The sequence below is a fragment of the Paramormyrops kingsleyae genome, chromosome 3 (assembly GCF_048594095.1).
Source record: "Paramormyrops kingsleyae isolate MSU_618 chromosome 3, PKINGS_0.4, whole genome shotgun sequence".
Taxonomy (NCBI): Eukaryota; Metazoa; Chordata; class Actinopteri; order Osteoglossiformes; family Mormyridae; genus Paramormyrops; species Paramormyrops kingsleyae.
In genome coordinates, this window is record NC_132799.1 from 32,485,667 (window position 1) to 32,500,558 (window position 14,892).

Genomic DNA, 14,892 nt, shown 5'->3' on the forward strand with positions numbered 1-14,892 from the left:
GGAATTAACATTATTATTTTGGTCATTTTTGCACAAATCCCCGTTTATTAAGCTACCTTTTACCATTAGTCACACTTCATTCCTCATTTTTCATAATAATGTATCCTGTGCATGGGGCACAAAAATGACTCTGTGGGCAACACAGGGTTGGAGGTTCGAATCCTGCCTCTGCTCTCTGTGCGTGGAGTACGCATATTCATTCCGGACACTCAAGGGGACCACCATCCTGGCCAAGTACAAGCATGCACCCCAGCCCAGTGCCCTGCGTGTCCAGGAGAGGCTTCAGGTGACCAGGCTACGCAGTTGGAAGACGGATGAATATTCTGCTTGTAACTCTAATTACAATTTTAAAGGATCTAATGAGTGAATTCAAACATCTTTCAGCCATGAAAATGAGAGCTCATTGACAGTAATCGAAACAGCAAGTAACAGTGGCTGATGATTCAGTTCACTGGATTCGGTTCTCTGATAAAAAAAACGACCGTTGAAAAAAGGTGGCCAGGGTTTTTCCTGCTTACAGACCGTTATCACAAAAGCGTAACACACAAAGAACAGCGTGTCAGACGACTGTGGAGCATACAGACTGGGGTCCTATGGGGACCCCCCCCCCCTCACCAGGCTCAGCTGTCCCACCCTTCACTTCATGCTCTCATCTCAGTAATTCCTAGCATAATTTTTCAAGAGCAGGAGTTTAACGGTCTTTGAATTTGACTGCGACTGGCCACGCACCATTACACACCTCTGATTGGTCACTCGACAGCCGGTTAAGTTGAATGTAATGGAGGGACTTTCCACAGTAAATCAACCATTAACAGACAAAGTAAATTAAGAGTCTGTAGGAGTCACAATGATTCTGAGGACGCCTCTTGTCTGTACCCCCTCCCTCAAAGCCATGCGGAGCCCGGCTGACCTCCCCCAGCTCCTCGTGGGATTGCTCCGTGTAGGGGGTCTCCTGCAGTGCCTCCATGGGCTCCGGCTCCATGTAGGAGTCATCCTGCCGCTCCGACGTGTCGCTGTCGCTCTCCTCACTCTTCTCCAGCCCCTCGTTCTCCGACTCCTGCTCATTCTCTCGGTCCGATTTGTCAGAGTACAGGTCCGGGTCTTTGAAGTGCTCACTGTCGTTGAAGCTGTGGGCAGGTTGGGGGAGTAGGGTGGGGAGGTGTGGGGGGGGGGGGGGACACACCGCATCAAGGCTCCTTCACTCGGAAGAACGAAGAACCCAAACGATAATGTTGGATGACTGCTTATGTGTTGCTCAGGTGAAAGGACGAAAGATGAAAAGGTCAAAGGTGAAAGGGTCAAAGGTGAAGGAGGGCGAGGGCTCACTGGAAGCCCTCGTGGCCCTGCAGGTTGTTGGAGCGCAGCAGGTCGTACAGGCGGACATGGGAGTGCTCGGCCCCGGATCCCGGCTCCTCCTTGCCCTCCCGGATCATGGTGCGCTTCAGCAGGCCGGAGCACTTCAGCGCCAGCTCTAGGGCGTCCATCCAGCAGCGGCCTGGACACGGAGAAGCACGTCGTCACCATGCTGCCTGTCCGGCACCGACCCGGACGCGGGACGCCCACACCGCCCCGTCTGGCGGCTTTGCCTCTTACCGTCGGACTCAGAAGCAGCGCGGAAGATAAGGTGGCTGCTGGGGAGGGGTTGAGTGATGGAGCCCACCGCCTCCCCTTTGGGACCCTGGAAGAGAATCGGGGGCCAGTGCGGAGGTGTTGAGCGAGGAAGCAGCAGCGTACGTGTGTGTGTGTGCTTCTGTATGGGTGTGAGCGCCGCCAGCACAGCGACGCACTCGGCTGATGTGCCATGAAAGGGATGCCAGGTTTTAGAAGATATAGACACAATCCCTCCCGACAAAGGGGGGATTTATGGGATTACGGGAGTAGAGCCGCATCTGCTCCACCAAGCGCGGGCACTGAGCTCCTGATTGGCGGCTGAAGCTCCCATTCGGGAATTTAGGCCGTGCTTAAAGCGTGTGCTATTTCGGAATTTCGGAAGGCTCCAATGCGGGACGCTTTTTTATTCGACGGCGAACAAGCGATCCTCCATCAACCTGATTGCTTCACACATTCATACTCCTCTAGGGATTCTTGTAATCCTCATATGATACAAAAAAGTCAAAGAGTAGCTGAGAGTACAAGGAATTATGGGTCATTTGTGATCAATATGTCTGCGCTAGACTCCCCTAAATACTTTGTAAAAACAAAGGGAAAATGCAACATGATTGTTTCATGATTCAAAATTCTTATCAGTTTGTAGACTTGTGTGGGTAGAGGGATAAAGGTCAAAGGTCGCACCTTGACGGCCCAGATGGACTGCTCCAGCGGGTGGAACAGCTTGAAGCAGAAGCCGTCCTTCTTGGAGGGCCTCTCGATGAGCTCGCAGGCGCCCAGCAGCACGGTGCCCACCCACTGGCCCTTATTGGCCGTCTTGTAGATGAGCAGCACGCCTGGCTTCAGCACACACCACAACTTGGTCCAGCTCTTCAGCGTTCCCCGGATCTGTTTGGAGAGATGGACCCAGCGCTGTCAAATCGTGACCCAACTCGTTCCATCTCCTGTACCCATGCCTGCCAATACTAACGCCCCCTGACCTTGAGCCAGTCGGCCATGACGATGACGGACGGATCCGTGATGGTGCTCAGCAGCTCCTTGGTAGCACGCTTCTTCTCCTCCCTGTAGTTCTTCTTCTGGACCTGCAGGACCATGGATGGACAATGAGGACCTCACCCAAAGCTTGGTCAGGTACACAGCAGTAAGTGAGGCTGGAGTAGAGAGTGTGTCTGATTTACCCACATCCACAAGTAACATATAATGTAAGCTAAAACTCAGAGTGATTCTTGAGCTTCTTAGAAGCTAATTTCACATGATGATTGGCAAGTTCTAGACATCCAGGTTCCCTCACTGGTAACGGTGCCTGACTCCCGGATAGCGCCCATCCGAGTACACATACCCTGAGGGACTCCTTCTTCGTGAGCTTGTTCCCGGAGGATGCAGTGTCTCTGTCAGACCCATTGTAGAGCTTCGTCTCTGACTGGGGGGGGGGGGGGGGGGGGGCAACATTTGTTAAAACATCTGGGGGGGGGGGGAGGGTTGAAGAGGGTGCATGCACCAATCCCGACCCATACCAAAGTGACATCACATTCCCATCCTGCATCTGTTCCAAGTCTAGCACGTGATACACAGGCAACCTAGCCCAGACCATGTGATGCCTTAACCCCAGCAAATTTAATGGGCCATCGCCTCGATTCCCTGATTAATCTCAGGTCCCAGAGCAGCATGCATTTCCGTGTGAGACTGCCAGTAAATCACAGACCCTTCGGATCCACCAGTAATTCATGTCGATAAATTGGAAAATGTCTCAAAGGAAAAGTACATAATTAATTTAATCACGGATGTGTTCTCTCTACTTAAAAGTGCTTGCAGACCTGCTTTATTTGTGGTACGTTACATCCGTGTGTGTCTGATGCACACATGCATCGCTGTGGAACCTTATCTACCCTGCCACCTGGGGGCGCACATGGTGAAACACAGAAATGACCTCTGGCCTAAAAGCCTGGTCTGACTCACCAATGGGCCAAAGTCAGTAGAAATGGATGCATGAAACCCTTTTACAGAGTTCTTGCTCATGAAAAAAATGGCAGGCAGCTAGGGGGGGGGGGGGACTTAGATGGCTAACTTGTGTTATCACAGAGTGAGGATGGCTACAAACACAAGGAAAAGTTTTGAGGAACTTCAGTGAATGAACATATGGGAGAAGCTGAAAAATAGGGTAGTTAATGATCATTTTGAGGAACGAGAGTTAATGGTGCTGCAGTGATTCTCTGCAGAGGTATAAGATGACACAGGTTGAGGGTTCGAGGCGGCTGTGCCGCCCCGCGGCGTGTTGCCGGTGACCCTGCAGTACCCACTGGCGAGCGGGTGGCTTAATGACAGGGATGGATGGACGTGCAGGCCTGGTCACTGAAGAGCCGGCTGCGCTGGTGACAAGTGCTCATACACTCACTTTGATCAGTGACACAGGGCACAGTGACACAGGGCCCATGCACCCTGCCATCTTCCTCACTAGATCCCTGCAGTGACGTGGGCAGAACCCCAGTAGGTGTTTGGGAATCACACATGAGCCAGGATCTGGCCATAATAAACGATTTAAAGGGAAAGGCGGCCTTTAAATATATAACCACACACACACATATATAATTTTTTTTTTTACATAATTGTTTTTATAATGTGGAACTAAGCAGCTCTTGAGTTTCTGTTAGACATGTCGAGACGCATTGCCTTTTTAGTACATAATTTCAAAACAAATTCTGTTTTCCCTGCGGTGAAACCCAAAAGAGAGGTCTGAAGCCAAACCGTGAATTCTGTATAGTGCTACACTCCGTGTTACAAACGAGTACATTCATGATGACACAAATGCTACAATGACCTGTTAGGGGACCAGGCCGTCAGTCATGTCCTGTGTAGAGTATTAATCGCTGAGCATTTTCACTCAGCTCCAAAGTCTCCCGGAACCCTTAGTGAGCTGAAGCTTATTCCCTCCTCACCCAGTGTCCCCTGTAACGGCTGTGATTTTCCCCCGATTCACGTCCCTCCCCCTTTCCATGTCACATAGGACTTCACACTTCTCTTGAACGAGCCCCCCCTTCCCCCCCCCCCCGGCCACACGCAGTGTCCCAGCAGCCGCCCCCGGGAGATTGTGCTCTGGAAGGTTCCGCGTCTGCCCCTTAACGCGCAGCTCGGCGGGGAAGCCCTGTGCTGAGCGGTCACTGTCAACACGTGCGTCTCGGCCGGAGAGGAACTCTGCAGGCTTCCCGTGTCTCACACAGACGGCGTTGCTAAGCTGACACCCCTGTCAGCACCCCTCCCCAGGCACTCTGGCCTAAACTCAACCTCCTGCCCCTGTGGTCTCTCAGCTCCTCCTCATCACATACAGGGAATTTTCAGTGCAACGGATGTTTCGGGAACAGAGGAGGGTCCTTCACGTAAAACCGTACCTTGCTCTTGGATATCGAACTGGAGGGGTCCTCTTTGAGCTGGGAGACGTCATCTTTCCCTCGATCAAATCCTGCAAAGAAAAACACCAAGACAGGTAAGGGGGGGCGCACATGCTGTGGGAGATAGGAAGGTAAAGTCTGGCGCATGTGGGGGCCCCTATTGGTGACCTCCGGCTAGGCAGCATGTTGACCCCTGTCAGGGTGAGCAGAGTCTGAAGCACCTCCGCTGAGGGGCTGGACATCGCTGGCAGCCCATTTATCAGGGAAGGGCTGGAATTTGGCAGTAAACTTGTCTGCATGTTTGCTGGTCAGTGGCCCCATCACTGCTCAGTGTTCCAGTTCCTCAGGTAAGCATATTTACATCAGAGCCACTATCGGGGGAAAGCAGACAATTCAAAATGACCCTGAGTGAATCAGCAGACAGGCAACAAGGTCAGTGCATTTGAGGGCCGAGGACAGCCTGAAATGGCCCTCGCGGTAACCACTGTTACCAGGTGAAGCTGGCAGACCATGGACTCTGCAGCCAATCAGCACGTACGCCGTAACCCACTCCCCTGGTCAGCTGACAGGAGGCGGGGTGTAGAGCTCCTAGCATGCGCCCTGCTAATTAATTGGCTGTACTGCAGCCCAGAAGCGAGCTTGTTTGAAGGGGGGGGGGGGGGGGCATTAAAGATGGTCTAACCCTGGAGTTTAATATAACCCACACTGTTATATTAAACTCCAAACACACAACAATGGGAAAATGACGGACGGGATGATTTCACAGTGGTGACGTGTCTCTGGTGCCCCCTGCATCCCAGTTACTTGAGGGGGGGGGGGGGGGTGTTCTTCACCAAACAGATCGTTTCATCAAATGCTGCTGCCATTAAGTGTGCAAAGTGAGCTATAAACAGAAATGCACATAAGCCTTGTGCAGTAATAAGAGGAAGCCCGTCTGACAGCAGTAAGACCTGTTAATAAATTACATCAGGCAGCAGATATGCGTTTCGTCCGGACGCTGTGGTGAGCGGGTGCTGTGCAGCGACTGATCCGAGGCCGGAGCTTCTCCCTCGATCATCCCTCCATGCTGTCCTGGCCTCTCAGCTCCCCACCTGCCCCCGCATACCGCCCTCCAAGCCCCGCTGGTGGGGAGACATTCCCGGTATACGGCCTTCAGCGTGGGGCCTGTCTGAAGCAGTGGCCAGCACTGGTTTTCCCCGGCTGGCATGCGGCTATAGTCTGGCCCCCACAAAGCACTGCAATTCCAGACACTGTGCTGTACCCCCCGAGTCCCCATAAATCACACACCTCCCCAAACCTCCAGGAGTGACATATTAAGGGTATCTAGGTACTATAAACCTGTTTAAATGGGTCAACCGTAAAACATCCCCAGATACTAAGTAGGCAGTATAGTATGTACTCAACACGGCATTCGGTGCCAGTCACGGGGGTGCGACCTGCGGCACGGTGGTGAGGCTTTGCCTGCGGGCAGCTTCCTTGACGACGGCCTGCGTCCCCAGAGGGATCCGAGAGGCCGCTCACGAGGAAACCATAAAAACTGCATGAGGTGCCGAGGTCGGCGAAACGCCGTGCTGCAGCAAAGCCAGCGAGTCGATACGGATGCGACCCAAACAGACATCCTGTTTTTTTTTTTGGGTTAACAGGCTCTGATCATCCAGAATCGATCCGCCTCAGAAATAACCACAGCAGCTTAATGAACAACCTTTAAATATTACTGATGCACTGTGACAAAAATAGCCTGCGGGTGGATTTTTTCCCAGATCGTTAACGTGGTGCTAATGCGTCTCCCGTGTAAGCGCCACCCCAAACCCCGGGCGAGGTAACCGGGGTGGCGCCGGCAGAACCGGCAGCTGCCAAACTCCGGGATGGCGGGAAACCAAAAAAAAAAGGGAAACGTTTGAAGACTCCTAATGCAGAGTTTGTCAAACGGGACTTCAGGGACCCCCAGACAGTCCCTGCTTTTGCAAAAATGTGGACTGTGTGGCAGAGAGCTGGGAGGGAGCGAAAATGTGGACTGTGTGGCAGAGAGCTGGGAGGGAGCGAAAATGTGGACTGTCTGACAGGGAGCTGGGAGGGAGCGAAAATGTGGACTGTCTGACAGGGAGCTGGGAGGGAGCGAAAAATGTGGACTGTCTGACAGGGAGCTGGGAGGGAGCGAAAATGTGGACTGTCTGACAGGGAGCTGGGAGGGAGTGAAAATGTCTGGGGGTGCCTGCGAACTGGATTGAGAAACACTGTCCTAGTGGACTGGTTATGACATCCCAGTCTTTACCAAAACACAAGCATGGTTCAGCCCTCACAGCAGAGAATGTTTACAGGGAGGACTTGCTTATTTAACTTAACCAAAGGTGTAGGAACGAAGGACCCCGTGCACCCCCCAATATTTAATTTGGATTCATTTACCCCCCCCAAACAAATCGGCTTCTGTATTTAAATTATTCAGTTATGCCCCCCATGAGTATCAAATTCTCTCCTACAGCACTGACCAAAACTATGGAGAAAACTTTTAAATGTAATTAACACATCAGCGGCTGGTTACTGAATCATCATTACCAGCCGAATCCCTGTCTGATGTCATTCAGCCCCTGTTCAAACAGATGACATGCAGAATGTACCACAGAAACAAATGCACTGTATCTGAGCATTGAGCAGGAGGAGCAGACGAACATTTCATTTCCTCCTCCAGCGTCGCCGAGTGACACTAAAAGCGAAGGGATCAAAGCAGAGAAGCCTGTGAGGATGTTATCGGGATTCTTAACAAGCTCGGACGGACCTAAGGCAGAAGGCTGCCTTCACAGCACAGCGGGTGTGTGAGAGTGTCCCAGGGAGAGCTAATGTTCAGCTACACCATGATAGCATGAAGGGTTACAGGAGGAGACTGGTCCTCAAGAAAAAGGGAAGAATCCACTGATGGATAGGGGACGGACGCGCGGCGACAGGCGGATGCGGATCAGAGACGTGAATCAGGGATGGACAAAGGCCACCGTCGACAAAGGTCAATACGAATAGGCAACAGATGCAAATTGGGGATGGATGGATTCAGATCGGAGACGTGGATCAGGGACGGACCCCCACCGGTGTCAATGGCTGATGGGGATCAGGGATGGACGCCCACTGGTGACTGGTGCCCAGCAGGGATGAAGGCCGATGCAGATGGGGGACGGAGACCTGTTGGTGACGGAAGCCAATGCGGACGGAGGATGCAGATCGGAGATGGACGGCCACCGGCGATGGAGGAGAACATGGTCCGGGGACGGACTTAGTTTATTTCACAGTGTCAACCAAAAGCATTCCTCCACAGAAGGCCAGAACGAGCCACGATTCTCGCACACAGCAGAGATAACAGTCGTAAAAGTAAGATAGCAGCTTTAACAGGAAGACCACAAATCGTCTCAATCCTGGCGACTACTCACACGATATTTTTATACCTTTCATACTGTGACTTGACACCCAGCCACCCACATGCCATATCTATATTTATTTTCCAAAAACAACCCAGGTTAGAGAGGTCGGAAACAGCACTGAGCCTAGGTGGAGGACAGCAGTGAGGCTCACGCTGAGCCACCGGACGACACGGCTACCAGACCAGCACCAGCACAGACTTAAAGACCAGCTCCTTGAGTGTTATGCCCCCTGCAGCCCCGATGCCCACACTGAAGATGCCAGCCCTCGGCAGCGGCAGCACGCACCTTGCAGGACAGGTGGCAGCTCATGGTAGCCCCCAAAGGAGGCATTCCGGATGAGCTTGCGGCCATCCCGGCGGGGCGGGAAAGCCACGGCCACCCCGGTGCACATGGAGAAGCGGCGGCGGCCCCGGAGTCCCTCCTCTTTCGTCATGGATGTGGCGGGGGAGGGGGGCCGAGAAGGATCTACTCAGGCGAATCAGTCCTGGAGGCTTGTCTGGCAACAGCGTGGAGATACTCTCCCAGAAAAATGCGTCGAGCCTCCTTTGCTGCGTCCCTCTCCCCCCTCCCCATCTCCCCCCCCCCCCCCCATGGCGGGAGAGGGCCCTCCTCGAGCCAATCAGCGGGAACCAACATCACATCCGCCTCAGCCAGCCAGCCCTCTGGATCGCGGCGCCATCTCTGGGTGAGTCTCTGCGCATTCAGCTCCTCCCACTGAAGAGGGGGTGGGTCCCACACACACACACACACACACACATGGTGGGGGTGATGCAGCTCTCAGAGCAGCACCAGAGGACACGGATTGCTTCTTATGATACAGCGGCTTCCAGAGGCCCGGCTACCTGGGAGTAATACGGCAAACTGCCACAATGTACAGCAACCGACAGCAGGTGGCGTACTCTCTGCCTCCATGACAGCCCTCCTGACACCCGAGTCTGGGAGGACTGCATGTGGTTCCTCCATAAAAAAAAAAAAAAGGCTGATGTAATTCTGTCACCAAGCAACTTCAGAAATGGAAGCCCACGGGGTAGGCCCCAGGAATCGGAACCGACTCAGGTCGGGTGTAATTATGGATCTGCCTTAACTGTGCCACATGAGGCTCAGTGTCGACAAACTGTCTGCAAGTGTCAGGGGAAATCCAGCACCAGGCTCGCTATGAAACCCAGGCGAGGTAAATACAAGATATAAAATGTAAACAGAAGGAAACGCTGGGTGGCTGCAAACAGTACAGTATCAGCAGAAGTAAACACAGAACAGTCTGATTAATGGAAGCCACCAACTCTGCCTCCACAACAAGCACAGTTTATTAAGAACTGTGTTTCAGGGGCACTAAGAACTGTAGGGAAGACATGGGCAATTCATGACCAGCAGGGGGCACAGTGGCTAAAGAAGTCAGGCAAGAACTGGAAGGTGTAAAAGCTGCTTGCGATGGACTGGCATCCCTTCCAGGGTGAACTCTTTGTGCCCTGAGCTGCCTGCTACAGGCTCAAATTCCCTGATACTCTGTACTGGGTAAGAGACTGGAAGATGGAGACAAGAATGAACGGATGGATGGTAGAATCTGGCCCCTCATACCTCTGAGGAAGATTTCCTTCAGTACAATACTCATCTCTATAAAAAATTAGCTGCTTTGCATAAAACCATCAGCAAGCCAATTAAAAGAAAACGGGTAAAACAAATTCAGCCAATCGGTGCGGCAGCCTAGAAATGTGAGAGGAGGAGGAGTCTGCACAGAGGCACGGAGCACCCTGGGGCTGTGAGACTGCACTCTACTGGGTCAGCTCCTTTAGGACTGCAATTCCCGGCGTTTCTATGTCACGTGTGTGTCCCGGGGGGGGGGACACATTCACTGAGGCACATTCTCTGCTATTACCCGGCTGTACATGGATCCACCTGCTCAGGTCTGGTACCGCATGACTGACCCCGTGTGACCACCCCTTGCTCCACCCACACCTGAGAAGAACCTGGGTGTCACTGGCGAGAGGACAACACACCTTATATATTCAGGGGGAAACTGTGTTGTGTTTAACCTACAGGTACAGATGGCGATACGTTTACACAACCTTAGATCTGTCCTTCGTGGGAAAGTACACACAGTGCGGATCGGCTGAGGCTGACCGTTTACACATATTCTAAGTTCTCATAAGTCTTGCATACATTAGAAATCATGAAGGTAATTTACCAGTGATAGACTGGCATCCCATCCAGCTTTGTGCTCTAGGCCGCCTTTACTAAAAGGTGACCATTCGCAGGAAGGATGTATGGGGGTTAGGGAAAGTTTTCCATTCTGTTGCTCTGTGCAGTGGACTCAAGGCAGATGAGTTCCTTGGTCACCACTTCCTGTCAGACAGTGACCACGTGACATGGAAGAGACGTGTTGGGGAGGAAGCTCCTGCATACTCTCAATCACTGCCTGGACTACAACAAAAACCAATAAAAAAAACCAGGGAGAAGAGGACTGCAAACATCTGTGAGGAGCTGAATGGCTGAAGGTTTTCCTCAAGGTTTCTTGCGTTCTTCATGCTAGCACTGTGTTAAAGTGACAGCCAGATCACTTTGAAACAGCAGGAGATGTTCTCTGGGCTGGAACGACTTTTGAAGGAGTTTTAATTTGAAAAACATGAGAGGAAAAATCCCGCTGCACCCAAAATAACTCTATGACTCGCTAAGAAACGTCTCCGGGACCCGCCGTCCGTCAGTGTGGATCTGGCCGCCATTTGGCCACCGTGCCAACGATCTGCCCTGGAAGGCGTCCCGGGAGAATCCTGCCAAGGGTCCGGTCGCTTAGGACGGCGCTTCCTGAAATCCTGCCTGACCGAACGTTGTTTGTACCAGATGGTCTTGCAGTATCACCAACGCCGCCTCTACTCGGTCCAGCTCGGGACCGTCTCCCGATATTCTGGTTTTCGTTAAGTCAAAGGTTATTTTAAAAGCTCATGTCTTAAGCAAGTTTAGTCAGTCTGTTATATTTTGCCATTTAACGGCTGTGCCTAAAATTCCAGTTGTCTTACTGCTCCCTCTAGTGGCACTGAATGTATTTATTTGATATTTTTCATTCTATTTATTTTAGCAGACGCTGCTATCCAATACATACTCTGCCATCACACACTTAATGCAACTGCTTTCATTAAAACAGGGGTAATGGGCTGAATGGCTCCATCACTGCAGACCTGCGACGGTATGCTTTACCATGGCCGGAATTGCCCCCGGGGCTGGCGCAGGGGCTGCTCGGGTGGTCTCTGCCAGGCACCTGCAGGCTCTCCTTCCCCCTCTGACTCATCCTTCCCGGGGTCAGGAGCTGGGCATCGTCACTGGGCATTAAGGCAGCTGGGGGAACAGAGGAGAGAGCGGCATGAGGACTTCCAGGATCAAAACATACACATCCTACATCTGAAGGTCAACACTTATAGTCACCTGTTTAGTGATGCTTCTGCCCAAATCGAGGTGTGCAAAACAATGGAAATACTGAACAATACATTAATGTCAAGGATCTACTAAGAAGTAGGACAAGCCTTTCCTTTCAGAATCCTTTCAATCCTCATAGGAAAGCAATAATACGAGAGCTTAACTTAACCCGAATTTCTCATGGAGGTTCAGTAATGTTTAGTTCTGGTGATTGGGGGGGCCGTGGAAGGCTTCTGACTTGCTGGTCATGAGCAGTGTATTTATGGGTGATGTCTTGGAATACGGGAACTAGATAATATTAATTCTATCATACATAAAATGGTTTCAATACTCATTTTTCATGCCATCGATTCTACAGCCTGCCCTTCAGGTTTGTTTTGATGGCTGAGACTCATAGGCTACCAGTGCTCATGTAAGACCAGAGAGCAGATTGACACACACAGGGATGAATAGCTCAGAAGCATCAGAACTTTCCTCACTGCGCTTAATCGATAGAGTGCAGCAAGGGTGGAGCTGGAAAAACGTTAGAGTCCAGCAAACTCTGTCAGTGACGCCCTTTGTTGTGAAAAACACACCTCCCTCTTTTCTGTGCTACTGTTAACCAGGAAGATTTTTTCATATTTGACAGCTGAGTAGAATGAAAGCAACTTGAGACGGCAGCTTAACGAAAATACGTAAGACAAAGATACAAAGACAACCTGCTGCAGCTGGTTCTTAACGCATCTACATCTTAGCCCAAGGTTTAAAGACAGTGTTGTCGTCTTCGGAAAGTAAGTCAAGTCAAAGCTGAATAAGAGTGTTCATTTGCTCGAAATGCAAACCCAAATCCAGAACACACTTTCTTCAAAGGCCAAGCAACTAACAACGAAAAGCAAAACTGTTCCGAAGGGCTGTTAAACATACAGGGGTAGAACAGGAACCCAAGTCAGCACATTCCATCACCATCATATGAAGCTGGGGACCTCAAAAATGAGTTCACAGTTTACAAGAAGGTGCTTAAATTCATGGCGGAAGAGGATCTACTGGTATGGTGGAAGACCAATGAGAAAAACCATTGCTCAACTTGCAATGAAGTAGTTGTGCATTGCTGCTTCTAGCTGTGCTTCAGAGCGTATATTTAGTACATCTGGGCTCATTTGCAGACCAAAAAGGGCAACGGCTAACAGCTGAGAGCATTGACATGCTAGACCTCCTTGCAAAGAACTTGGACATTTACAGAAATTTTAAGTTGCGTTGTTTGCATTTATGCTTAACATTTAAGTGTAACAGTGATCTGTTTTGGTGTTTTTTTCTGAAGAGTTGCACTGCATTGTTTTCATTACTTTAAAGGTTTATTTACTATTCACAAAAGACCACGCTCCTGTTCTTTTTATTCGAACGCTTACTTAATAGGTTTTAATATTTTTATGTATTCTGTCTACAAACACGGCTTTGACCTCAGTACGAGTTAGAAAAGGTTGTTTACAGAAAACAAAACTGCAACTGAAATACATTTTTTATTGAGTTACATTATATACAGCTGCGTTTCGAAAATGGTACTGAATTTAAATACTTTTCTTGGTCGAAATCTGAAATTTTGGTATCGCGACAACATTAGCATCAGAAGGACAAGCACACAATGCAGACACTGAACAATATATATATATATTTTAAGTTTTGCTTCCTGAAAAGTTTTTGCTGATTGCGACAGGTACCTGGTGGGTTTGCACAAATATAGTTTTGGTTTTGCTGCATCACGTAGGAACTCTGAGAAATAGACAGTTAACTCTTTACCAGCAATAACGTATTTAATCGCGTTTATGATTCTCATACGCTATTAAGTTCAACATAATTAGCAGTGCTTTATTCTTGATTTTTGTTTGTATTCAATATCAGTGCATCACACTGCAGTGTTCAAGAGTAGTCAGCAGAAATTTTCATACCTGGTGACAGCAAACACCATTCCTGCAGTCTCGAACCCAGCAATTCAGCTTTTGTTCTCGACAGACCCAAATCTCTGACCAGATCACTCAATTCTGTCTGTGTTATGAGATGTGGATCACTTGATGAGGGAGGGGGGGTAAGGAGCATGCACGGATTACAGTGCATTGTCACACCCACCACACGATAAACCACCTCAGGGATGAGAACCTGAGTGCAGCCATGTGGCAGGTGATACCTCAACACCACACCAGTCCGAATGGACCAGTGGGAGGTTTTTTCCAGTGGCTGGAGTGCCAATCCTGCCACCAACCCCCAAGTTATTCCCTGTAAGTTGTAGGACCTCCTTGCAGGGCCTTGAAGATTAACATCATACCCAGGGTGAAACAATTGCAGGTTAAGGGCTTTGCTCAAAGGCCCAACAGAGTAGAATCACTTTGGGCATTCATGGGATTTGAACCAGTAACCTTCTGATTGCTCGCACAGAACCCCAGCCTCAGAGCTACCACTCCATCACCACTCTGATGAGCACCGTTCAAAATCCAGATCATTCTCACTGCCAGTTCCCTGCATTGCAGTTTCTTCATCTGGTTCGTCTAAGGTCCCTTCCTCTGGTGGTTTCGGAATTGGAAGACTGTTGTCATGTGGCACGGTTCTCATTGCTGAAAGCACATTAGGGTATTCAATTGACTTCTTGTTTTTGGCAGAGAAACCAGGCACATTAGTCAAACAGAAGTAACAGTCGGTCACATGGTCTTTCTGTTCTGGACAGCAAACAGCATTGTCTTTCGAGTGCCTCTGAGCCAGGCACTCAGACAGACAGCACATGTCGCATAACAGATGTCAGGCTCCCATTCCTTGTCTTGATCACTGATTTTACATCCAAAGTACAGATTATATGCTTTCTTCACAAGAGCAGTCATTGAGCATCTCTGAGGCGCAAGCGTATATTCGCCACAAATATAGCAGAATGTATCGCGGCTGTTACGACATTGACAAGATGTATCGACGACACCAATCGTCCTGGAAATGTCTATAGCATCTAGCTTACTTGTTACATTGCTACTGAGGCAGTGCTACATTCTGAAACAATACATACACACTATCAGGTCTATATTAACCCACTGAGTACTCTTATAGCCTGCTGAGGCAGTGTCAAGCTGGCTCTGGCC

The 14,892-nt window shown here is 50.2% G+C and overlaps 1 protein-coding gene across 9 annotated transcripts in view; it reads right to left on the reverse strand.

Moving 5' to 3' along the window:
• The window catches only part of LOC111843412 (oxysterol-binding protein-related protein 8-like), a 48,792-nt gene that overhangs the window by 9,257 nt on the left and 24,643 nt on the right, over positions 1-14,892 (reverse strand). For 6 of the 9 annotated variants that reach the window (XM_072710184.1, XM_072710181.1, XM_072710182.1 and 3 more), the window contains 8 exons: positions 11,585-11,722; positions 4,992-5,062; positions 2,948-3,028; positions 2,589-2,690; positions 2,293-2,496; positions 1,594-1,678; positions 1,327-1,495; positions 911-1,127 (listed from right to left, as the gene is read on the reverse strand). In XM_072710184.1, coding sequence (XP_072566285.1) covers positions 911-1,127; positions 1,327-1,495; positions 1,594-1,678; positions 2,293-2,496; positions 2,589-2,690; positions 2,948-3,028; positions 4,992-5,062; positions 11,585-11,722 — 1,067 coding nt within the window. Of the gene's footprint in view, positions 1-910; positions 1,128-1,326; positions 1,496-1,593; positions 1,679-2,292; positions 2,497-2,588; positions 2,691-2,947; positions 3,029-4,991; positions 5,063-8,680; positions 8,934-11,584; positions 11,723-14,892 lie in introns of those variants that run through there. The other 3 variants (XM_072710189.1, XM_072710185.1, XM_072710183.1) reach the window with 2 other exon arrangements.